We start from the raw sequence: 25,433 nt of genomic DNA, 5'->3' as shown, positions 1-25,433 counted from the left end.
CTTTATTTGACAAACTCAGATGACTGAAGGCTCATTATCTTCAGATAAACCTTTAAGTATATTTTTGGTCAGAACTAGGGCTGTAGATTTTGTTACCCATCACTTACACTAAGTATTTGGAAAGGATCAGCATGAACGATTACAGCAAGCAAAACCTGTTTCAATGTTTGTTTGGGCACCTGACTTATTTTATGAAAGACTTAAGTTGTGGATCTGTCCTTTTAAATTTTTAAAGTGGGACTGTGACACATGTAACAATGGGAAGACACATGAACAGTATTGATTTAAAACCCATATAATAATGCAGTGATTGAGCTTAAATCAGTTCAGCATGTATAGGAAGAGTGGCATTCTTAATTCACACATTTGAATGTCATTCTTTACATCATGTAGACATCTCAATTTCACAATTGTCTTTATTCATTCCAGTTAAACAAAAAAAAGCCTGTAATTATGCTGTGCCACATTTACTAGACTTAGTGTATGAAAAATACATTAGCTATATGTCTCTTAAAAGCGGCAAATTGTATCCATTCATGCATTTCAAATGGAGAAACCCCATGATAAGACAATAAAATCGGGAATTAAATGTCCTGTGCAAACGTATGTTCTCCAGAGAATTAACTCCTTTCGAAAACTTTTAAAATATAAATTAAACTGACCTAACGCCCCAGGGACCTCTTCATTTGTCATTATGGCTTCCCGCAGCTCCATCCTTAGGCCAAATGGATTACAGTCGACACGATATTCATTGTCCCAATATGATGATTGATTGCAGTGACTTCATGAACATGTGCTACCTTTCATGCCAACATTTTTAAATAGATACTGCATAATGCAGAACAGAAAACACCAAGATCCATGATGTACTGTACAATAAAAATTTTAATTTATGCAAGTTCATTATTCACATTTCTTAAGTCTTCATCTGTAAATCCAACCCAGTTTTTTTGGCAAATTCTTAAGATGCCTAGAAGCAGAAGAAATTGATTAGACATTTTAACCAACATGCTAAAAAAATTTGCAAAGTTTAGACTAGAGACTCACCTTTCCATCAAAGCACCGCTGTTCACACGTCTTTTCACCTGGCCTACAAACCTCAGTAGAGCACATGAAATAGATCTGCAGAGGAAACAGCATGTGAGAACACAGTATTCATACATCCTTTAGTTGCCTTTAAGAGTGCCAAGTGAGGCCAGTTTATATATGTGAATAGACAATTCACACTTGAAATCCAGGCAAAGTGTAGTTAATCTCTCATTTTTAGGTTATTTATTACAGCTTTGCAATCAGAACAATGACATTTGAACGAGGCTGGAATACCAGCCATGCAACTGCCTTTTAGGCCACAATGACTTCCTGAATATTGCACTCACTTCTTCATCTAGGTACTTGTTTGTCTTTTGATCCATAAACTGGAAGGCCCTGACCATGAAGCGCCTGTGGTGGCGATTTTTGGGAAGGTCACTGACTACAAGGACGGACACATTTGGATCATAAGGGTTGGCGCACCTACAGAGACAGAATTAACATAAGTTGATAGGTAATAGTTAAGGTGAACCTCTGGACATATGCATTGGGTACACACAGTCACACTTACCCTTCATATATAAGCACCAGAGCATTCTTTGCAGAACGAGGGTAAGCTAGACAATAGTTAACGAGAAGCACTGCATCTGGTTTTGGAGACTTCAGGTGCAGTTCAAGATAAACAGGTTTGCCAAGGAGTAGCCGCAAGGGCTGGTGGTAAGTGGGGAAGTAACTTGAATAGGCCGCATCTGTTGGGATTATACACAGGGAATTGGCATTGAAATCATGAAGTACCAAAATGTAACATTTATGGAGATTCTTATTCCAGCTAAAATAATACATTGTTTGGCAAATGCATGAATACCTGACCTTTAGCAATTCGTAATTGAACACCATATAAGCCATTGGAGATCACTGATGATGGCAAACTGGAACTCGGGATCTTGACCATGTAGCCAACACTGGCCAGCGACTGCGGAGCAGCTCCTGTTTTGCTATAGCGGCACTCAACCATGAATCTAAAAAGGAGACATGGAAAGGGCAATCTTTAAGGTTGGTATACAAAATGCATGCACAGATTAAAACTTGAACTCAACAGGACCAGATTATTCAGTTACTCAAATGACTGATAAAACTTTGTGCCTACAAGTTGTGCCTATAAAGTGAAATCATACTATAATCCACTCACCTAAGTGGATCACTTCTTGTGATTACACCATACTTCAGGTTCAAAGCTTGGACAGTCGTCTGCACTTCAGCCAGGTAGATCTTTGTCTCACCAACTTCCTATTAAGACAAGTCAACGTTTCTCAGGTGGTGGCTCCAGGTCTGAGATTGTTCTCATGCTGATGGCATGAACTTCACACAATAAAGCCACCAAGTCTATGTAGTTGTATGATGAAAATGCACACACTTTAATAAGGGCATTACATACAGGGATATTTCCCTTCTTTAAAAAGCAGTAGCAATCAAGACAACTGGGATCTTGCAATCTCGACATATTACTGACTAGTCACTTGCTTCAGTCCATTTTCTGACATGAACAAGGTGATTGTCAAGTTCTGAAGTTTTCCCAACTCAGGATGTGCAACCTAACATCTCTTGAGATCAGGTAACAGTAACATTTTAGCTTAATGCACAGATTTAAGAAAAGTAAAGATGGATGACAAACTCACATAAGAACGAGCTCCACATTCTGTAACTTTAAACTTAAAGATGGCAACCTTGTCATTAACAATGACTGGTTTACAGTTTGTATCCTCAGGAATAATGAGCTTGGTGGGATTCACAGGGATGGATGCAGAGTTGTCACGAATGGCAAAAACAAAGTGTTTATCCCCAGTACACTCTAAAGTGAGAAAAGACAGTTATAAATACCAGAACAGTCAGTAACCAACAACTGGAATACAGAAGTTGCATTTTTTATTAGAAGATTTCTAAAACAGAAGTCTTACCATCCAGTGGATAGTAGCAGGCAGATGTAGAAGAATCCACACAGCATCCCATCTTTTTACAATCTGAGGAAGATATTCCTGACTGACCACAAGTCACCTGCTCCCCAGTGGGGACAGCACAGTCTGGAATAAGCAAGTGCAAAATTAAAAGTTAATGCATTCAAAAGTGAAGAAAAAAAAAAAAGTCAGTCAACAAAACAGCATAGTCTTGTTGTCAGAACTTAGGATCTGGATTCTGTGTCTTTCACGTGATCAGGTGCAGTGTTAACACTACATGCACCAATTATGCTCTTGTCCCCTCTCCTCTTGTACTAAATTCTTGGCCATCACATCAGCATCACACAATTTGTTAAGTCCTTTCTGAATCCTTGTATTCAGCTCAATTACTGTATAAATTTTGCACTCACTTTGTGCTGTTGATGGTGTTGATGTTGGAGGTGCAGTAGTTGGGTTATTGCACTTTGAAGGCTCGGTTTGGCCACTGACACGAGGAAACAGGCCAGAGTCAAACTTCTGACCATGATCACAAGATGCGGTGACAATTTGTATCTGACCAAGCTCATCGATGTACAGCAACTGCAGGCTGTAGTGGCCAGTCTAATCATTTTAAAAGTAGAGAGACTTTGCTTTAACATTCAAACAGCATTTCTTTTTTAGAAACAATAAAATAAGCCAGCTACATTCTTTAGTCTTATTATCAAGATATTAGTGAGCCAAGGCAATAACCTACATGTTGTTTCACATGGCACCCATTGAAGGGTACAGTAAAGCTGCTCTGGGAAGGATTCACAATATAACCACAATACTCTGGAGCTTCCATAACAGACAGCAGGTCCGTCGAGTCTGGAGAGGGAAAATAAATTACTGGAGTTGGCAACTTCATAGCATGCATTCATTGGATACAAAGAAAAGTCCAAGTACATACCCAAAACTTTAGCTTCACTTAAAGAACCTGCTGGCAGACTAATTTGGAAGCTAGCTTCACCACAGACAACATCAAACCCAGGTGAACTTGGACTGGTAATGCTGGTCCAGCCCCTTGGAGGGGCATCTGTAAATTCTATGCTGGCCCAGTTCCCTAGATCAGAATCTGCCTCCACCTGGAATCCATGGTCAGCAAAAGGGTCAGAGTCGTCACTGGTGGCAGCACCTTCAGTAAATGCATTTACAGGAATTGTATCTTTGCCATCGTCGTAGTCACTGCTGTCATCTGGAGGAGAGAGAGGGGTAGCTGTTACCAAATGTCATGGGATAGCTAGTCAAAAACTTTGTGTTGCCCAGTTCAATAGTTTTTCACTCAGTAAACCATATTTTTTTTAAAGTTTATGAACTAGGGCTGCAATTAACAATTTTAATTTGATTAATCTGAAGACTTTTTTCCTCAAATCAATTAGTCATTTAACTTATAAAATGTCAAAAGAAAAAAGTGAAAGACATCAATCAGCATTTCCCAAAGCCCAAGATGCAACCTAAAATGTCTTGTTTTGTCCTGACCAACAGTCCTTAATCCAAAGATATACAGTTAATGATCATAATTTAAGAAGCTGGAATCAGAAATTAAGCATTTTCTTTCAAAACACGACATTATCAATCAATTATCAAAATTTTGTCAATTTTCTGTGAATTCACTGATTAAATCGACTAATCGTTGCAGCTCTACTACAAATAAGCAGTTTTTTCTTTGGATTGATTTCAGCTCTCATTGAAGAGGTGTTTGAGCCTCTGCATTCAAAATTTAACATACGAACCAATGAAACATGGTCAGCTAGTTCCATGACCTTACAAACCTTCCCCATTTATAGCCACTGTGAGCGGTTTGTTATACCAGACCAAGTAAGGCCTGAATGTTTTAAAGTTGAGTAAGTGTGTCTGCTTCTGAAAATTCAACTGTTACAGTTACACTGCCTCACTTTCATCTTCAAAAGTTATGTAGGAAAATACTTCTTTATCTTGTGAAGCGGTTTTCTTGCTACTGTAGCACAGGTTTATGTTGATGAAGAAGTGCGAGAACCCACTGACAGTGAACACAACATATAATAATTTGCGCATCGTTTGAGCTATCTGACCATAATTTGGTAGTCCTTTATCTGGCGATGTAAGTCCTTTCCCCGGCGATGTAGGCACGTGTCCCAACTGTCCCCTCTCGTAGAAATTAACAAGTTGACTTCCGTCGATCGTCTCCCACCGCTGGGCTGAAACCAGCAGCAGAGTCCCGGTCAGGACGACCAGCAGCAGCTCGACCCTGACCCAAGCCATGGATCCAAGTGAAAGCCGCCCTGCAGCTGCTGAACACCGAATAAAGACGTGACCTCGTGCTGAGGTACAAGTAGTGGTTTGGCGTTAATTGACTGCACCTGGCAGGTGGCTAATTGGCACTTGGCAGTCAATTTAAGTGAAAACCGCCTACTGGCTGTAAAAGAAAGACCTAGGAAAAAAGATAAATCCCTTTTCGTGTTTCTTATATGTTACAGTTGTTTCTAAATACATTAATTGACCAAAACTATGTAATATGTATGTAAATGACATTTAGTGAACATATCCAACAAGTATCTAGCAAAATGTGCAGGTGGTAGGCCTCAATTCTGGCTACAGAAAACAAGAGACTGCAGACTTTTTGAAAACTTGAAATGTAGTCGACTTCCAAAGTATAACATCAGTATATATATTTTTCAGACCTGAATTGAGATTAATTAGCCAACAAAAAAATATTTTTCAGCTTTTCCTTAACTTGGTGCAGACAATTAATATTTTAACAGCTGTAAATTCACACCATCAATATTCCTTTTTATACATTTAATCAACACAGGACCTCTGGTTTCAAATCTGACAAAAGTGAGTCTTCCCTGTGTTGACTTGCATGTTCTCCCTCTTGTCTGTCTGGGTTTTCCTACAGGCTGCATTATAGTTTGAGGCATTATATAATATTCTATGGTCCTCATGTTAAGTAGTGAGAATGGACAAAAAAATAAATAAACACCAGCTAAAATCTCCAAAATTAAAGTTTAAGCCAGCTATCTTTTCTCCTTAACAAAAGCTAAACATCCATGTGAACAACATGTAGACATTTCAGTGTCATTTACAAGGTATTCCATAATAACTTCCATGGAGACCGCCATGTTTCTACAGCATCCCAGAATAGACAAACCAAACACTGGCTCTAGAGAGGGCCAATCTCCAACCTCACTGCCAGATGCCACTTAATACTACACACTGCACCTTCAAGCAGCAGGAAAAAATAATGACAGAAATATCTTGTGGCAAAAGACTTTAATGCATATATTAAGTATACAAACATTCATGTACGTATACTACTGCAAATAAGTAGACTTTTCAATAGTCTTCATCATTTGAAACGCCATACATTTGATTTCTTTAAACTTTCTTCTCCAGATTAAAAAAAAAAATCCAAATATCTGGATATAGTTATAGTACTCCAAGAGAAAATCACTTGTAGGCGTTGGCTTTATGTTTGGGCAAAAAGTTGAAATTCTTCGGTACAGGTCCAAGCAGCATTTCACTGGAAAAAAAGTTAAGAGGTTTTAATCAGAAAGTGCATTAACATGTATTTAGTCTTAGTGCAGCTTGATGTTAAATGGTGCTTCTTAAATAATATGCTGCTCACCTAATCCTAACCCAGTCCCCAACGTTTTGACTGGCCATCAGTGACTCCAGGTAGTTCCTGCCCATGTAGTAAGGAGGTCTCTCATTGATCTTCTGAGGAACTCGCTCCAGCAGGCCCACTGGAATATATCTGAGAAAGAGAGAGAGACAGAGTTGAAGTGAAAATAGAAAAAACTAAGTTTTATAGTGTAAGAAATACAATATTTTGGAATGCATGTTGTTGTTGCCGCCTGTAACCCACCTGCACATGAAGGAGAGCCACTCCAGCAGGAAAGTGCGGGTCTTCTCCACACCGCGGGTGTCGGAGCCCCAGTGCTCCAGACCATAGTTGCTGAAATCCCTGAGGATGTCCAGTCGCTCGCTGGACGAGATGTCCCAGTGCCTGCTCTCTTTTATTTCAGTGAAGATCCAGGGCTTAATGAGGGCACCCCTGAAGAGACAAAACATGCAAAACTGATTCAAAGTCAAGTTCACTACATAAATTATTCCTCTGATCAAGATTAAATGTGAACATACCATCCACTTAGTTACTGAAAGCACAAGTAATGCACTGCTGATGATCCACCACAGGAAATAAACAGCGAACAACACAACAGAAACACTACATAAAAAAACAACTGAATCACATTTAAAAAAGGAAGCTACATAAAAGACTGCAATGCAACTATAGAGCCAATTAGAAGTAAGTATCAGCCTTCAGATAATTTCCAGATTTATGAATGACATTTAAAGAAGTTTAAAGTGACCATCAGTCACAATGGGGTCAAATAAATTTAAAGTCAAACTGCAGTCATAACAGTCACAAAAACTGTGTTGAGATCAAAGGTGTCAAAACGTATCATTATAAAACATGTGCAAATGCCAACGTATGATTAAAAATGACACTGCTGTCCTTTAGGCTAGTAGCCATTGACTGCATTAATAACCTCAATTATTTCATTGTTGTGTGGTGTTTTCATAACTTTTTCTTTACTGTTTGTAATCACTCAAGTGACACTAACCTTGCAATCATAATACCAGAAACTCCAGTCTCTCTGGCTTTCATGGCATCTTCATAGGACAGAATGTCTCCATTACCTGGGATGATAAAAACAGGTCACCTCAGTTCACCTCATAATCTGCAATAACTACTCTTCTACAACCTGTGGATTGTATACCCTAGACAGTCTTTTCACAGTACAAGGAGGAGTTTTTCTTGTATTTTATGTGCTTCTTAACATTCTACCCTCATCTGTACTATATGCAGGTGCATTTTTTTTACAAATCCACATACCAAAAAGTGGGACAGGACTAGCCAGCTTTGAGCAGGTGGAGATATAGTCCCAGTCAGCTAACTTAGTGTAGCGCTGCTCCCTGGATCGGCCATGCAGCTGTAAGAAAATCAGCACTATGTCACCACACTTTAAAACAGACTCATATTTCATTGCAAATATTAAAATGGAAACACAAACAAGGAGCACATTAGATTGCATGACTGATAAAGAACAAGGTACATGGAAAAACACGTCAGGGAGGAATCGTGATATGACAGGCGTAAGCCTTTAATAAGAGTCAAACAAACTGTAAAATGGGAACACACCCTCTTAGCTGTGTTCCTTCACATGACACGTACATTTGTTACATTTATTTATTCAATGTTAAATTGATGACCGGTATCAATATACAATTTAGTGTACAATGATTCCTAATAACAAGAAACAACAGTATATGAAAGGATAGGAGTGTTATTAGCTACATTAAATAAGGTTTTGTATAAATATTTAAAACTTTTAAAATGTGATTTTTTTCTTGACAGTATTTAAACGCACAATATGTAATTTCAGCCGCTAGGGGTCTCTCAATCAAAACAAGCTGCTGCTAACACTTGTTCGGTTTATTTCTCTTATAACTTTAGATCCAGATGTTCGGCCGGTTTCTCCTGGGAGCCGAATTATCCGCAGAGATCTCATCCTCTCCAAAAACAAACATACACACAGATTAAAATCATTAAAAATACTAATTAAAGCTGTTTCACCAAAAAAAAAAAAAATCAATATTTCTCCGATGATGTTTGGTGACCACTGGACTTCCTGGAGGGGCTGTTAGCTGAGCTGCTGCTAACATTTTCCCAGTTTATTTCTCTGATAACTTAAGATCCAGACGTCCAATGACGAAATCTTTCTTCCGACTAAAAGATATAATTGAAAGCGACCTAAATTTATCATGAAAATGTGGCTTAAAACTGAATAAAAGTCAATTTATAACAGTTTCTGTGGAACAACCACAACGCCGATGTATTATCTTGTATGTGTGTAAGTTACTCTTTGGTAGACACCATTGTAGCGGACAAAAACAAAGCCGCCATATACATCTTGTGCGTGTTTACTCTTTGGTAGAGGAGGTATGACGCCATTGACAGGCGACCAAGTGAAACGGTCAGTTACTTTAATTACAGATTTCTCTGGGTTTGAAAATTGTTGGAAACATTTGAGATAATCCAAGTACACAACTCAACAAAATATATAACATAGGTCTAGTTGTTTTTAGACATTTTAATGTGGAATAATTACATATTATAGCTTTAATCATGATTTTAACAAATATTGTGTGTTGATATCTTTTCAGACTGCTCAGACCCATGTCTCTTTTTACAGTTGCCACAACTTTTGACATTTATTTATGCTTCCTCTATACTAAAAGACTTACTGTGATCATAGAGACGCCCCAATTCTTCATCTCTGGGATGAGTTTGTGTGCGATGTTGCTTTTCTCCTGAACACCAGTGCGGATCTTGACCGTTAAAGGGACATCAAGGACCTTTAGGAAGATGAAATGGTGTTTAGCCTATAACTTTGTGTAAAAAATTAACATGGAATAGAAATTAAAAACTAATTACGTTGCGGTACAATAGTTTTTACATTTTGTTTTGAATCATTACATGTGGTATTTCTTCCTGGCAACCAATAAGACATCCAGCCCCATAAGATATTCATTGTTTCATTGAAAATATACTAATATAAGGTTAGACATTTGTTTAAAAATGCACACTTACATAGTTCATTCCCTTGATTATCTGTTCAAACTTTCGGGTGCGTGTCATCAAGCCGCAGCCTCCACCCTGATGAGGGAAAGCAAACAAACAGCACATGTCACAGTCTGTGATACTGATGTTTCATATTTCCTGTCTGCTGCCAGTGTCTACGCTCTGCGTGCCGGTGAAGCTCTCTGTCATCCTCGTGACATGTGAGTTCACCTTATCTGCCCTGGCTTATTTACCTTCACATTTATCCAATTTATCCAATTGATTAAGCCTCAGGTACTGTGGAAAAACATGTCTGTAGCATCAGAAACTTCACCCACAGGTTTGTGAGGGATATTTTAAAGATTTTATATTGGGTTAAAAGAAATACGAACTGATTTAAAGCTTTAATGTGGGACCTAATCCAACCACACTGGGATACTAGCTATTGATTGAAAACTGAGCACTATTATGAAAATGAAAATTCTTTCCAATTCTATCCATATACATAGGTCTATAGCCATATTATTTCACCTGATACTGCATTTTTATGCATTTTTTATTGCATTATTGACTCTCATTATTGCTCACATTGATGGATAACAAAACCAGATTACAAGTCTGTGGAGTTGTTTTCTATGTTCTTTAGAAATTAATAAAAGCTAATAAGCCTGACAGGTTTAACATTGTGGCACTTGCCTATAAAGCTGCAATTATATGGACAGAAGGGATAGAAAACATAAAAGAATCAACAACTTGAACCATAATGTAACTGTGTTTTCATCCCAATGAGACTACCTTCTTGTAGACAAGGTCAATGGGGCATCCTGAGTTGATGTCCACAAAGTCAACATCAGTGTTGTTGTTGATAAGCTCTGCACACCTCGTCATGGTGTCGGGGAAGCAGCCCTCCACCTGGAGACACAATTCAGACTTAAGAAATGTAGTCATCTTCACTCTCACACAAAATCCTCTGATCACAGAAACACAAGCATTGCCAAAGTCTACAAGTCATGTTTATAACATCAGAATGAATAGAGTCATTTAACAGCTCTGAATTGTTCTGAAGAGTTTCAGCAATCCTCCACCTGGACGCCAAAAAGATCTTCACTTTCATGCCTCTTCAGGAGGGCCCACTCTGACTGCTGCCCCTGTAGCAGGTTTGTGCACATGGCCATCTCCCCACAGGTGATGTCTGCTCCGAGGCGCTTGCACACACGTCGGAAAGGCAGATTTCCACACTGAGGAAAGAAAGAAAATCACTTAGTCCAAACCTCGTTTACAGGTCAGCATTTGATTTAACTCACTGTATTACTGGTTCTTTAAAGTGGAGTTTTAAATAAACACATGTCCAAAATGACAGGGAATATGATTGGTTTGGCAGGATTTAAATATATAACTACATCAGTAACACTTCTAACTCCAGTGTATGTTTCACTCCGGTGGTACTTACAGTTGTTAGAGGAGCAAGGTAGAGCTTGTCTTGAAAGTCCACCTTGAACACAGAGACACAAAAAACTCACTTATTATTCATTTAGCCTCACTACAAGTGAGTGATTATTATATCAAGTAAATATCATTTCAAACATATTGTTTATGTAAATATTATTATCAAGTGATTTTCCTTCTAGTTGGCTTTTACAGTCTACATTTAGTTTACATCTATATGGACATTAAATGAGCAAGACAAAGTCCAAGTACAAAAGATGATATAGGAGGAAGGGGCTGAGAATTATACCTGCTTCTTTTCACATGCACGCAACTTGATGACATCTGTGTCTGTCAATGGGCCAACAGTCTTCACTGAAGCTGGTTTCTCCAGGCTGGCCTGCAACAAAGCAAACCAGCAACTTTAGCACCCTTTCAGCTGAACGCACCATTTACAACTCATTAGTTCTGCTCTCTACCTGCAGTGTATTTCAGAAGTAGTAGATTAACAGGTTCAATAGTTTAAATAATACATGAGACAGATTTATCGAGGGACCCCAACTATGAGGAAAAAACTTGTCACTCCATGTATGTGTTGTAAAAAAAAAAGGCGGTATTAAACTGCTGTTTTTGCCAACACGTTGGAACTCCTCACGGTTCAGCAGGTTCTGAGTAGAGACTTTTACCTGCGTTTCTGCTTCAGTAGACGCACACTTTGCCTCTCCTGTTGGATCTGGACATACTTCAGCTGCGTGAGCTTGACCTGAGTGTGTCAAACGACTGAATTATAACAACAAATTTAAATCAATTCACATACCACATTTTATACAAGGAAGTCTGGTAGAAGGAATGTTACAATGTGCAGTAACACTGAGTAACTAAATAACTTAAATCATGATGGCAGTTTCAAACACATTGTCATTAAACACCTGCTCAACTCAAATGGTAAAGTATGATATAGGGCGAGTATAAAATAAGGTGAGCTGAGTAAACAAAGGTTCCAACAAGAGCCACAGACAAACCTGATACATTAACTTGCTATTGGGTTCAGACCCACTTCCTATTCACTGCTGATTGTTGCACTTCTGTCAGAATCATTTCAAACCACTTAACAGACTCATGGCAAGACTCAGCAAAGAATATGACTGACAGCGTCATGCTTAAAAAAAGAGCACCGGAAGAATATTAACAGTATTTTTATTTTACTCAAGTCTATTCAAAGTCTCTTACCATTGCCTTGCTGCTCTCTTTTGTCTTTGTTGTTTGAAAGTGTTTTGAGGTACTCTGCTGACTTCTTGAAATCCACCGCACGTTTCCTCAGACAATTCTGGAGGTCTTTACTTAGGCTGTTCTTCACCACAGTCCTGCCCTCGTAGGCCTTAACTAGATCTGCTTTCTCCATGGTTTTGAAGTCGGGTGTAGTGTGTGCCTTGGCGAAACGGCAGGAGAGACCATACGCACACTTCCCAAAAGTGTCGTAGAGGTAGCAGCTTTCCCCAATGTCGGCGGGCTTGTCGGCCATGTATGCGGCTACGTCATGGTGAAAGTAGCATTTGTCTCCAAAGGGGCATACTTTGTTGTCCTGAATAGAAGGGAGGATACATGATAACAAACAATCCAACGATCGACAAGTATGCAGCATTTGTGAATGCCTGGTTAAAGCTTCATACCTTAATAACTGAGAGACACAGTCGTTTTTCATCATAGGTGGTGGGCTTTACGTGTGGCCTTGACTTATTCTGCCCCCGAAGTCGTTTACCGTCTTGTTTTCCTGTCTTATTCCTCTCCTCAGGGTCCAGCTTGAGCTTTTTAGTTTCAGGTTCCTCCACAGATGTCTCCTTTGACTCCTCAACTGTCTCATTTTCACTGACCTTTTCTCCTTTTGGGCCCTGCCACTTTGAGTCTATAAACTCATGAAATTTTTCTTTGTTTGTTAGGAATCTGCAAATACAATAAGAGGAGATGTTAGTTCACTGTCAGTCTGGTAGCTTAACTACCTGTGTGTACAGACCATTGTGTGAAATGGAAAAACATGTAAATTTAGCCTGACAAAGTCCTGAGGTTGCATACAGCTAGCATTCATGTGTTACAGAGCTGCAACGATTAGTCAAATAATTGTCAGCTATTAAATTAATCGCCAACTATGATAACTGATTAATCGTATAGAGTCATTTTTTAAGAAAACAATTTCAAAATTCTATGTGTCACGTTAGTCATTTTACTCACTCTGTTTTGAGGGATGCTTCACCCTTCACAGCTACATCTGTCCCCTTTGCGGAGATTTCTTCTGCCGCTTTTTCCATCACTGCTTCACCAATCCTCCCTGTGAAACACGACAATGCATCAGCTTATAACTTTAGATCAAACTGCTGCATATTGTTTAATAGGAGAGCCACTAATTACTCCTAATCTGTACAGCTGACACAAGGTAAAACTTTGCATCAACACATTTTACCAGCGTGTAATGTCATATGGTATAATTTAATTGTAATTAATTCAACATTCATATCATATAAGTTGACTGTCTGATTAAGCCGAACAATTCATATTATACTAGTTTCTTACCTGTTGTTATTAAGGTCACCAGAGCTAGCAGCTACTTTAGCATGCTTTGCTCAAACAGTTATATTAACTAAATAATTCTGCTAACAAGCTAACAGCTAACGGACGGCTGTTGACGTAAATAAAACTGAACAGCTAGCAACTGACGTTGTTTTTATGCCGTTTAAAAGTCTCGTTAAACGCTTAAAACTAGACGAATACAGTTAACTTGGATTATACTTCTGTTTTACATCATCACATGCACAGCAACAATCCACAGCGTGAGGAAGTGTTTGTGCGACTCTTTGGTGAGGTCCGTGGTGGACTGAATAGCGAACATTGGTTCCGCACAATACATATGGACAGAATCGGATCACCTTTGTCATCTGTATATGTACAGTTGTGGAAGAAGTATTCAGATCCTTTACGTAAGTAAAAGTAACAATAAAACAATGTAAAAGTATTCCATTACAAGTAAAAGTACTGCATGAAAAATCCTACTTAAATAAAAGTACACTGGCAGCAAAATGTAGTTAAAGTATTAAAGTAAGTATTGCAGTAAAGGTAGTGGTTTGGTCCCTCTGACTGGTATATTATTATATATGACATCATTAGATTATTCATACTGAAGCATCAGTGTGTGAGCAGCATGTTACTGTTGTGGCAGCTGGTGGTGGAGCTAGTTTGAACTTCTTTATACACAGATAGTTTAATCAAGTGGTTCCCAACCTAGGGGTTGGGCCCCTCCAAAGGGTCACCAGATAAATCTGAGAGGTCGTGAGATGATTAATGGGAGAGAAAAGAAGAAAAAACAAAGTTCTGATACACAGATTTGTTTTCTGTATTTGGACTTTTTCTCTAATCTTTGATTTTTGGTGAAATATTGGATCATTTGAACATTTATTGAAATGAAACCATGTGAGAAGTTTAGGGGGGGGGAAATCACTATTTGGTGGAGCTGTTAACAACTCAGACATCTGAAATGTGACCCTGACTACATGCTGCTTTTTGCAAGACGTCAAAAGCCAAAAAGCTTGGAAACCACTGGTTTCGTCTTTAACAATGTGTTGTATTTTAAAAGCCTGTTATATTATCCATTGTGTCAGATCTTCATCTGAAAAGTAACTAAAGCTGTGAAATAAATGTAGTGGAGTAGAAAGTACAATATTTCCCTCTGAAATGTAGTGGAGTGGAAGTATAAAGTAGCATCAAATGGAAATACTCAAAGTACAAGTATCTCAAAATTGTACTTATATACAGTACTTGAGTAAATGTACTTTTCACCACTGTATAGCATATTTCAGTATAAATATAATATAAATATAAAGATCATATAAAGATAGAAATATAAAAGATGTAGACAGATGTTATTCCCTTGTTTTGACGTCACTTTTATTCAAGATTGCATCTTCACATGACTTCCATGAACAGCTTTTCAACATGAACATGTTGAGTAATTTATACATCTTTGACCAGCACAAAAATATAATTTCTTACAGTCATACATGTGCATACTTAGAGAAGTGACTTTTGAACAGCTGCAATGTTAGGAAAATATTTTTGGTCTAGATATCACTAGGTGTTGGAGCTCTTGTCAGGAGTCAGTTAATCGACTAGTCAGTCGACAGATAATTGAGTAATAGCTGATTTTGATGATGGATTCAACACTGAATGCCAAAAATTTACTACTTCAGCCTCTTGGTTGTGAAGATCTGCTCCTTTCATTGTCTGATGTGATAGTAAATTGAATGTTTGTTGGACTAATGGTTGGAAAAAAACAAGCAAATTGAAGATTTCACCTTGTCCTTTTTCAGTTTTCACTATTTTCTGATATTTCGTTAGTCAAGAAAATATTTGCCAGATGATTGATAATGAAATAATTGTTACTTGCAGCCCTACTAGAAATATTAAAGGACATAATTCTTAAAACAATAGTCAGGTGCTCCCAAATGAACATTGAAACAGGTTTTGCTCACTGTAATCGATCCCCCTGTCCATACTGACTGTTAGAAGACCCCCTCCAAATGCACTTTCAATGTAAGTGATGGGGGACTAAATCCACAGTCCTTGTTTTGAGCAAAAATGTATTTAAAAGTTTATCTGAAGCTTATATGAGGCTTCAGCAGTCTGAGTTAATCAAGTTAAGTGGATATGTTCCAGAGTTACAGCCTTTTTAGTAAAATAATTCCCTCTTTCTGTCTCAACAGTCAGTGTTTTCCTGTTCAGATGCAGTGGAAGGATCATAACAAAAAGCAGGAATTTGGCACCAAAAAGATTTTGACAGATATTGACTTGATGTGAATCCTGTGGATGGCTAAAGCTTCAAATAAACTTTTAAATATATATTTGCACAGAACGAGGCTTGTAGATTTTGTTCCCCATCATTTACATTGAAAGTGCATTATGAAGGGATCTTCTAGTGGCCAGATATCATAATTTAGTTCTTGGAAAGAAACCAAAAGACATGATTATCTTGAAGCAAATATTAATGAAAGGCACCACCCATCATTATCTTAACATAATAATACTGGCTGCTACGTTCAGTCATCTGGTGAGGCAGCAAGTTTTTCCATCTTTGCCACAAACCGCTTTCGACTAGAGTCCAGGATGTTGATGCCATTCTTCTGGAAGTCATATCCAACTCTCTGCAGCTCCTCTAATCGCCCTGTAATGTTCTGTGTGCTGTAGTCCAAAACCTTAGGCTTCTGCAATATCTGTTTCATTGTAATTCCTCCTTTTAGGAGACAGTCCAGTTTAGAGCTCAGCGTATCTGGGCCAATGTACAGAACCATTGGATAGCTGATGATTAGTTTTTTGATGTCAGATTTCGGACAGCCCAGGGAGACCATCTTCTGCTGAAGGCTTTTAATATTCTTTTTCAGATACTCATTGGAAAGATCAAGAATTTCTGCCCCATGGCCTTGAAGGAGATCCAGTAGTTCAGAGTCAGTCAGCTTAAGAGTAGCTCTCAGGTTATCGATGTTTGTCTTGACTCTCTTTGTGCTTCGGATGAGAATGTAGAGGTTTCTGGATATGACAGTTTTGGCAAACTGCTCTGGATCCTTTCCACCAAGCTCCGCACAGATATCTTCCAGACACTCCACCATCTGCCTGTTGAGCTCTAAACTGTTGGAGAATGTCCGTGGCGCTGTGGTCAGCAGCCGGTGGAGATCTTTGGAGTTGAGTCCCAGCGAGGTCAGAAAATGTATGTTCTTCTCTAAGTTCCCATTATCGCTGGAGCGAAAGAAAGACTCGGGTGAGCGATCCAGGATGCTCACAATTTCTTCATCGGTCTGGAAGATGTTTCTCCACAGCTGCCAGCGTTGTTCCAGGTGGTTGATGGAGCGGGTGATGGCGCGAGGATAGCGGGATATGATGCTGGCGATCGCTTTGCGGCTGGCACCTTTGCTTTGCAGAAACTGAGCAAGGCCTTGCTCATTGGTGAAAGCTTTACGAAAAACCCCTGGCTGACGCTGGCGGGCCATGTTCACATCAACTCCCATAAGATTCAGGTTCTCCAGCAGAGATTCATTCTCTGCGTTCACCGCCGGTTTTGGCTCATTATTTTTTGTAGTAACGCTGCAAAGACTCCTTGGAAAGCAGGTTGTTAACTGTACTGCGTTTAGCCCAAAGGCTTGCTGCAATATCAGTGATCGACGGAGGCTGAGAAGAGCCCTGAGTCCAGGTACTGCTGCCATGTTTAATGAGGAGGGCTACACTGTGGCATCACTGTCAGTGTCAGTGCACCTAAAAGAGGAAAAATAAACATGGCATATTCTGCTGAATAATAACAGAGACATCTAGTCAAAGAATGAAACAAGACTTGATCATATCATCAACTTGGCCATAAACAGTGAACAACAGCTAAATGTTTTTTTATCGGTAACTAATAGGAAATAATGTTAGCTTGATGTCTAATATGATGACATCTTTGATGCTATAATTTAACTGGCTGCGGCAGGTTTCATCATTGCACAAATCACATTTCTGTATTTGTATTAGTGGTGTATTTACTTATAAGAAGCATTGTAATGTAGGCCCTAGTAGCTGTTTTAAGTAGGGATCATTTAAATAATGCTGGGTTGTTTAATCTATAATAATGCATTTTTTTAAAAATTTTATTAATTGGTTTGTGTGTAAAATCTGAATCTGAAGAGTGACTAGTGACTACTATAGCTGTCAAATACATCCAGTGGAACAAAAGGTACAATATTTCCCTCTGAAATGCAGCTGAGTAGAAGTATGATGTAGCATAAAATGAAAATACTCCGGTGAAGTACTTCAAATTTGTATGTAAGTACAGGGCTTGAGAAAATGTGACTTACTACTTTCCACCACTGCAATGTTCATATAAAAACTCAAACTCAGCCTATAACCAACTCTTACAGGCCATACTCTGTATTACATACATTAATTAAAGCTGCAAGCAGCGATGAACAGGCCCTCGCGCCTCTGCACACGTCGGGCTGCGGTGCAATCGAAGGGCTTCTGTCACGGGCATGTAGATGTCGTCAGACCCAGGCTGTTTTCAGACAGTGCAAGAAGGAGATAAACATCACTTCCTTTGTCCACTATTTTGCCCACTGTTGGGGCTGCTTTACTGAAATTTTGTGGGGGGCGCTATTCAGCCAGTTTGCATCACTGATGGAATATTGTCATGTAGACGTGTTCAGGCCGGGACTCTTTACCAAACATGTAAAGTTTGGTGCAGACTGGAGCATGTACAATAAAGTTCTAGCAACTTCCTCTGTCATGGAGAAGCATCAAATCTCAACGGTGTGAGGATGAGAATTTTCTGCAGGGTGAGACATGGCTGCCTTGCTCACACCTGTGTCATCAAAATCATGCAATCACTATACTAGTCACTAGTCACTCTTCAGATTCAGATTTTACACACAAACCAATTAATAAAATAAAAAATATGCATTATTATAGATTAAACAACCCAGCATTATTTAAATGATCCCTACTTAAAACAGCTACTACATTCATACATTTGTATTCATCCATACTGTCACAACTGCCATAATTTGGTGTTACTTTTTCAGTCCTAAATCACGACTAACTGAAAGATAGCTTTACCGTGTACTATTTATCAATTCTTCAAGCCTTAACCTTGTTGTAGAGATTAAATAAATCCACAGCACGTACCATATGAGCTCGGTTTCATCTGTCACCTACATACCGGTGAGTCGGAACATTTCTGACAGTCCTATCTGCGTTATTTGTATTGCCACCCCGCATTCTACGAAGACCCGCCTCCTCCTCTGCCGCTGATTGGCTTTAACCATAATATACTAACTTTAACCCAATCATCTCACTCCTCATGCCTCAACCTAACCAATCTAACCAACGCAGACAACGAGTACTAGCCAATCAGAAGCAGAGTAAAGCGTGTGGCAAGCTGGAGCGGAAACATGAAACACCAGAATCTCTATTTGAGCGCCATCTATTGCATTGGAGTAAAAAAGTATTTTAGGTTCACTTTCAACCACTAGATGGAAGTAAAAGGCTTACAATTAAACCTTTGGGTTCTTACTAAGAAATATTGTTATAATTTTGATGATATAATATAATTTTTTTTTTACTATCAATTTTTAAAGAATTAACAATATATTCATATATTTACAGTATTTTTTGCTAGTATTCTTGGTATGATCGGTTTAGTTTGTATTGTTCTGTTAAAAAGAAATGTTTCCACAGGTTATAGGTAGGGCTGCAACTAACGATTGTTTTCATTATCGATTAATCTGCAGATTATTTTCTTGATTAATCATTTTGTCTATAAAATGACATAAAAATGGTGAAAAATGCCCATTATAATTTTTTAGAGCCCATGGTGACATCCTCAAATGTCTTGTTTTGTCTTATCAACAGTCTGAAATCCAAAGATGTTCAGTTCACTATCATGTATGACACAGAGAAGCTTCAAATCCTCATATCCAAGAAGCTGCATCCAGCAATTTTTTTTTTTTTTTTTTTAGCATTTTTACATTACTTTTCTTTTAACTAAAATGATCAACTATCAAAATAGTTCCTGTTTAATTTTCTGTCAATCGACTAATCTTTTAATCAATTAATCGCTGCAGCTCTAGTTATAGGATACATGAATGAATGATAATATCATATGCAATAATACATATTGATTTGGAATTATTTTCACCCTGCTCACAATAATGGTAGTGTTTACATTATAAGGCTAGCAATTACTTTTAGGAGTACAACACAGCAATGTTGTTGGTACGGTACAAAGTACATAAAGGATTCAATTCAACCACTCACATAGCTCTTAGTCCATTCATATGTGTATTTTGATGGTTGGCATGGTTAATATTTTCAGTATGATATAAAAAAATACCAAGTTGTAGAGCTTTGGACTGTGGGTTACAGACATTAATACTTAATGCATGTCAGACATACAGCTGATATCCTTGTATGTCTGTGAGATACAAGAGAGCATTTACCATGTGGCATGTCTCACAGCTTGGCACTGAAAATTCCACTGACCCACTGCCTCTACTGATGAGTCCCACCACTCATGAATATTTTAATACAGCCCAGTGATATCTTCATTATACAAATGAGCCTTCTCTCCACTGCTCTATGATATTGATGTGATTGTGGTGTTTTAATCAAAACAGCTTTCTCCATGATAGATTGAGCAGAGTCTCAATTTTATTTTGTCTTGGTCATCAACAGAACACAGTTTATTTTTCATCACCACACCCAGTCCCACTCTCCTCCCATTTATCCCAAAGCACTTTTGTCTGCATTTGCATAATGATGTGAGGAACTCTTATGGCCTCATATGCTGCTGCCTGTTTTAATCATTTTAGTGTAAGACTCAACAAGCAAGACTGTGGTTGGATTTGATCCTACACTAATGAGATAAAATTATTTTTCTGCCTGTGAATCAGAGACTATTCATACATTTTATCGCTTTATAAATTTATATACCTTATGGCTGCTTCCGTGGGAAAATCTTACACTCATTTGCCAGTTTATTAGGTACACTTTGCTACTATTCATTTAGAGTTTATTTCTGTGTCATGCCAAATAATTGGCCCATCCCACATGGTATTACAAGACACCGCTATTTATCAAAAACACAAACAAACAAAAAAACAACATGCATCTCCCAATAAGACATATGCAAAACCAAAGGAAAAAAATACAATATGGGCGTTTCTATATACTTTCAAATAACATGCATATAGCAATTTATGTATGAAAAAAAATCAAATACATTGTGCACTGAAGAGCAGAAGAATGAAAAGAAACACTACAAGCCTAAAATTTCTGATAAAGGGATGGCACGATACCTTAATCTTTTTGTTGAAACTATTTTAGGGGTTTTTGATTCTAATTATTAATGTTTAGAGGTGTTTTTAATATTTTGTCCACCTCATTTATTTTAATGAGGGTAGGATTTACAGTAATGTGCCCCTGTTGTTTTAGACTGGATTAGTTTAAGCCAGGTGTACCAAATATACTGGAAACTGTAGCTCCCATGTAGCTCCCTCTGAAAATGTTATGTGTTACTTCCATTGCATGAATATGTCTGCTTTTGTGTTTATAATACTACATGGATGTTCTGTCCTGATCCATTTGCTGATGGCCTACCAGGTAAAGTTGCTGGGGTAACTGCTGACACAGTACTCCTGCAGTGAATCAATAATTCAGAAAGTGACAAAAACTTTCAAATGCTCAGTAGTTCCTACGGACGTTGTTGCACAAACGAGTGTTCACAGGTGGGATCAAATTCGTAAGAATGTCCAAAAGAAGATGGGTGGAATTCAAGATCTGTCAGACTATAAGCTGCTCAGCTCCTGTCAGCCGAAGACACAGAGCGTCATCTCCTGCTGCTGCTGCCGCTGGTATGTTTCAAATCAGTCATCTACGAAGCAGAATAGAAAGTTGCACATTTTGGTAACTTGTGAATGTAGTGGGTTTTCTGTTACAAAATACTTTGTATGGAGCATATTGAGGCACAAGGTAAATGGACTGCGGCCTAAAATAGTACTTTATAGATATTTGGAGGATGCCACCAAGGTCATAGTTCAAATTCAGAACAAACATTGTGTTGTCTCTGGGAATTTAGGAGGTTTTATAACAACCTGAGGTCAAGGAGGAGTTTACATTCTACGAATAGACAGCTTTTAGGAAAATTACATTAACATTAGTATCTCTCCACCAAGATAATATTCCTGGAAATGTGGGAATTTAAGAGTATAGAGTAGTTGCACTGTTAAAAAAAAATGTGGAAAACTAAAATAATCATGGAATTTTCCAAACTTTCTTTGATTGCGTTGAGCAAATTTGGACTTATGATAAAGTAATATAACATTTATTTGTATAACACAAAATAAACAAATAAGATACAGGAATAAAATAAACAAGGCAGAATCTAGTAAAAAATTACCTCAGCATTTCTGAAACCTGACTATGTGCTTGGTTATCACTAGCCATGGTTCCAGGTTACCTCTGAAACATTGCCCACATCTCCAATTGGTTTAGCAATTCATGTAGGAGAATTAATGAATGAATGAAGAGAAACAACACGACAATACATTCTGGCTTCTATCAAGCTCAATTATCACTGCTGAATTATATGCTGAAAATGTCTGCAGATATCACATATCTTGATCTAATGAACCATTTTCATACTAAGATCAATTCGACGTGGAGTCTGTCTGTTAGTAAAATATTGGCCATACTGTTCTTTATCACCTCCATCTGTCCAAGAAACTGATGCCAGTCTCTCATGTTACCTGCTGTCCCATTCAGCAAAGGAAGCTCAAATGTTTCCACCATTGTTTGAGATGTTCACAAAATAGCCCAACCAAGTGTCACGCTGTAAAATGTGAAGTGATGTCTGAAGCCTTTATTAGGAGAAAATACAGCTTTGAAAATATTTAGTGTTAAAAAGGAAGCCTTTCAACTGGGACAGCTCTGGCAACCTTTCCTCTTGTTACCATAGAAACTGAACAGACGTTTTTTAAGGAGAATTCAGGCTGCATATGATACAATAAAATCCTGGCCATTATGAAAACTATTATCATTAGACATGTTAATTAAATGTTTTATAAGTATAAGAAAACTTGCCGTATATAAACTGTGACATTAAAAGATTCTGTCACATCTGTACCTCTATTAAAACAGAAAAGACACAGAAACAAAATAACAGAGCCATGTGGTCCAATCAAAATGTTAAGGGCAACATATTTTCTTTTACTATTTTACCAGCTTTTTATCTCTTTAATGGAAAATTATTACTTTATTGAACAGCAAGCAAAGGTCTACACATCAGTCATACACAATAACATACCAATAACAATAACAAGATTTTACATACAAAACATACAGTATGATGAGCTTTTTAAAATATGCTGGATTGTTATAGATTTCACTACCTGACAGCAGTTTAAGTTAGCTCCACCTTGAGATGCTGGTTATACGTTGATACATCATTAATAATATTCCAATACTATAATATGATAAATATTATGCTGAATATTGCCATTTTTTATAATGACTACTTTTGCTTTTGATACTTGAAGTACCTATTGTTGCTAATTCTTATGTACCTGTACTTCATAAATTTTTTAATGCAGGACTTCTACTTGTAATAGAGTATTTGTTTGCTGTGGTATTGCTGCTTTTACTTAAATATAATATCTTAATACCTCTGTCACCACTGATCAAAACTGTAGTATTGTGTGGTGTACATTAAAGGATAGGTTCACAAATTTTCAAGCCTGTCTTAAAACAACAGTCAGGTGCCCATATGAACACTGAAAGAGGTTTTCCTTGCTTAAATCATTCCTCCTGTTCACACTGACCATTAGAAGATCCCCTTCAAGTCAAGTCAAGTCAATTTTATTTATATAGCGCCAAATCACAACAGAAGTTATCTCAGGGCACTTTTCACATTGAGGAGGTCTAGACTGTACTCTAATTTACAGAGACCCAACATTACCCCATGAGCAAGCATTTGGCAACAGCAGCAAGGAAAAACTCCCCTTTAATGGGAAGAAACCTCGAGCAGAACCGGGCTCTAGGTGGGCGGCCATCTGCTTTGACCGGTTGGGTTGAGAGAGAAAGAAGGAGGGGGAGCGTGAGACACAGAGAAACACAGCAACAACATAATAACAATAATAATAATAATAATAATAAGAAGAAGAAGAAGAAGAAGAATAGAAATATGACTAATAATAATAGTGGTAGCAGTGGGCAAATATGACTAATAATAATAGTAGTAGCAGAGGGCATCAAGCTGGACCAAGGGGACAGCAGGCAGTCCACAGCCACAGGCAGCAGGTGGTCCACAACCGAATCACAGTGTTCTAGTGGGGTAATAGAGTGCTATGAACTCTTTAAAATATAATGGTGCCTGACCATTAAGGACTTCGTAGATGAGGAGGACTTTAAATTCTATTCTGGATTTTACAGGGAGCTGGAGAGTTTTGTTGGGACATCCTGATAACAGGGAACTGTAATTAACCAGCCTAGAAGTAACAAATGCATGGACTAGTTTTTCTGCATCTTTTTGAGAAAGGATGTGCCTGATTTTTGCAATGTTATGTTGGTGAAATAAGGCAGTTCTTGAAATTTGTTTTATGTAGGAGTTGAAGGACATATCCTGATCAAAGATAACTCCTGGATCCTTACATTGATGCTGGAGGCCAGGGACTGCCATCTAGAGTAGCTATATCATTGTGTTTCTAAGGTGTTTAGGGCCAAACACAATAACTTCAGTTCTGTCTGAGTTTAGTAGCAGAAAATTTCAGGTCATCCAGGTCCTTATGTCCTTAAGTCATGCTTGAAGTTTCTTTATCTGATTGGTTTCATCTGGCTTCATTGATAAATATAATTGGGTATGATCTGCATAATAATAAAAATTTTATGGAGTGTTTTTCCGAATAATATAGCCTAAAGGAAGCATATATAAGGTGAATAGTATTGGTCCAAGCACAGAACCTTGTGGAAATCTGTGTCTAACTTTTGCGTGCATAGAGGATTCATTGTTAATGTGTACAAACTGAAATCGATCTGTTAAATAGGATTTAAACCAGCTTAATGCAGTTTCTTTAATGCCAATTAAATGTTCCAGTCTCTGTAATAGGATGTAATGGTCAACGGTGTCAAATGCAGTATGAAGAACTAACCAGACAAATACAGAGAAGTCCTTTGACCAATGCAGTTAGGAGATCATTTGTAACTTTCACCAGTGCTGTCTCTGTGCTATGGTGCACTCAAAATCCTGACTAAAAATCCTCAAATAAATTACTGTTATGAAGAAAGTCACACAACTGATTGGCGACTGCTTTCTCAAGGATCTTGGAGAGAAAGGGAAGGTTAGGTATAGGTCTATAGTTAGCTGGAACACCTGGATCAAGAATAGGCTTTCTAAGAAGAGGTTTAATTACAGCTACTTTAAAGGACTGTGGTACGTAGCCTGTTACTAAAGACAGATTGATCATATAGTCATAGTAAAGAGGTGTTAACTAAGGGTAAGACTTCCTTAAGCAGTGTAGTTGGGATGGGGTCTTAGAGAAAGGTTGATGGCTTTAGGATGTGGTTAAAACAGTGAGTGAAGCCAGCTGAGTCTAATAATAAGATAAATACAGTGCTAAGGCTACCATTATCAACGTCTAAATGAATGTTAAAATCACCTACTATAATTACCTTATCTGTTCTAAGGACTAAGTTTGTTAAGACTGAGAATTCAGATAAAATTCAAATGCACTTTCAATGTAAGTTATGGGGGATGAAACGATGGGGGATGATATCCACAGTACTTTTTTTTAAAGCAAAAATGTATTTAAAAGTTTATCTGACGATAATATGAGGCTTCAAAA

General features: G+C 38.0%; 3 protein-coding genes across 4 annotated transcripts; all 3 read right to left on the bottom strand.

Moving 5' to 3' along the window:
* Positions 1-867: 867 nt before the first annotated feature.
* LOC122969430 (zona pellucida sperm-binding protein 4-like) lies at positions 868-5,366 on the bottom strand. The gene is made up of 12 exons (XM_044335083.1): positions 5,051-5,366; positions 3,910-4,194; positions 3,715-3,827; positions 3,392-3,581; positions 2,985-3,107; positions 2,706-2,878; positions 2,219-2,316; positions 1,900-2,048; positions 1,601-1,778; positions 1,377-1,512; positions 1,048-1,122; positions 868-970 (listed from the first exon to the last, which is right to left on the bottom strand). The coding sequence occupies exons 1-12, from the start codon at positions 5,238-5,240 to the stop codon at positions 962-964; spliced, it is 1,719 nt and encodes a 572-aa protein (XP_044191018.1). The 5' UTR covers positions 5,241-5,366; the 3' UTR covers positions 868-961.
* An 866-nt stretch (positions 5,367-6,232) lies between these two features.
* dus3l (dihydrouridine synthase 3-like (S. cerevisiae)) lies at positions 6,233-13,896 on the bottom strand. Its single transcript, XM_044335082.1, has 16 exons — positions 13,597-13,896; positions 13,258-13,354; positions 12,702-12,972; positions 12,262-12,613; positions 11,718-11,794; positions 11,342-11,431; positions 11,057-11,098; positions 10,692-10,844; positions 10,402-10,518; positions 9,637-9,702; positions 9,291-9,401; positions 7,879-7,975; positions 7,607-7,682; positions 6,847-7,035; positions 6,607-6,735; positions 6,233-6,501 (listed from the first exon to the last, which is right to left on the bottom strand). The coding sequence occupies exons 2-16, from the start codon at positions 13,332-13,334 to the stop codon at positions 6,429-6,431; spliced, it is 1,920 nt and encodes a 639-aa protein (XP_044191017.1). The 5' UTR covers positions 13,335-13,354; positions 13,597-13,896; the 3' UTR covers positions 6,233-6,428.
* Positions 13,897-14,939: 1,043 nt separating this feature from the next.
* LOC122969432 (transcription termination factor 1, mitochondrial) lies at positions 14,940-18,824 on the bottom strand. Of its 2 annotated transcripts, XM_044335087.1 has the most exons (3): positions 18,724-18,820; positions 17,982-18,094; positions 14,940-17,319 (listed from the first exon to the last, which is right to left on the bottom strand). In XM_044335087.1, exon 3 carries the CDS (start codon positions 17,268-17,270, stop codon positions 16,113-16,115), a length of 1,158 nt encoding a protein of 385 aa, XP_044191022.1. In that variant the 5' UTR covers positions 17,271-17,319; positions 17,982-18,094; positions 18,724-18,820; the 3' UTR covers positions 14,940-16,112. The 2 variants fall into 2 exon arrangements, with proteins under 2 accessions (XP_044191022.1, XP_044191020.1); XM_044335085.1 differs by lacking the exon at positions 17,982-18,094 and having other exon boundaries at positions 18,724-18,824.
* Positions 18,825-25,433: the final 6,609 nt, after the last annotated feature.

This window comes from Thunnus albacares, chromosome 19 (genome assembly GCF_914725855.1).
Source record: "Thunnus albacares chromosome 19, fThuAlb1.1, whole genome shotgun sequence".
In the NCBI taxonomy this organism is placed as follows: domain Eukaryota; kingdom Metazoa; phylum Chordata; class Actinopteri; order Scombriformes; family Scombridae; genus Thunnus; species Thunnus albacares.
This window is presented reverse-complemented; position numbering and strand designations above follow the sequence as displayed.

Excerpts from the sequence above, each read along its gene's own strand:
- LOC122969430 (XM_044335083.1), bottom strand. The coding sequence starts at position 5,240 with ATGGCTTGGGTCAGGGTCGAGCTGCTGCTGGTCGTCCTGACCGGGACT. Across the intron at positions 3,582-3,714 it reads GGTGCCATGTGAAACAACAT|ACTGGCCACTACAGCCTGCA; the intron begins GTAGGTTATTGC and ends TAAAATGATTAG. Across the intron at positions 2,317-2,705 it reads AATGTGGAGCTCGTTCTTAT|GAAGTTGGTGAGACAAAGAT; the intron begins GTGAGTTTGTCA and ends TTGTCTTAATAG.
- dus3l (XM_044335082.1), bottom strand. The coding sequence starts at position 13,334 with ATGGAAAAAGCGGCAGAAGAAATCTCCGCAAAGGGGACAGATGTAGCT. Across the intron at positions 10,519-10,691 it reads AAGATCTTTTTGGCGTCCAG|GTGGAGGGCTGCTTCCCCGA; the intron begins GTGGAGGATTGC and ends TTGTGTCTCCAG. Across the intron at positions 9,703-10,401 it reads TTGACCTTGTCTACAAGAAG|GGTGGAGGCTGCGGCTTGAT; the intron begins GTAGTCTCATTG and ends TTCCCTCATCAG.
- LOC122969432 (XM_044335085.1), bottom strand. The coding sequence starts at position 17,270 with ATGGCAGCAGTACCTGGACTCAGGGCTCTTCTCAGCCTCCGTCGATCA.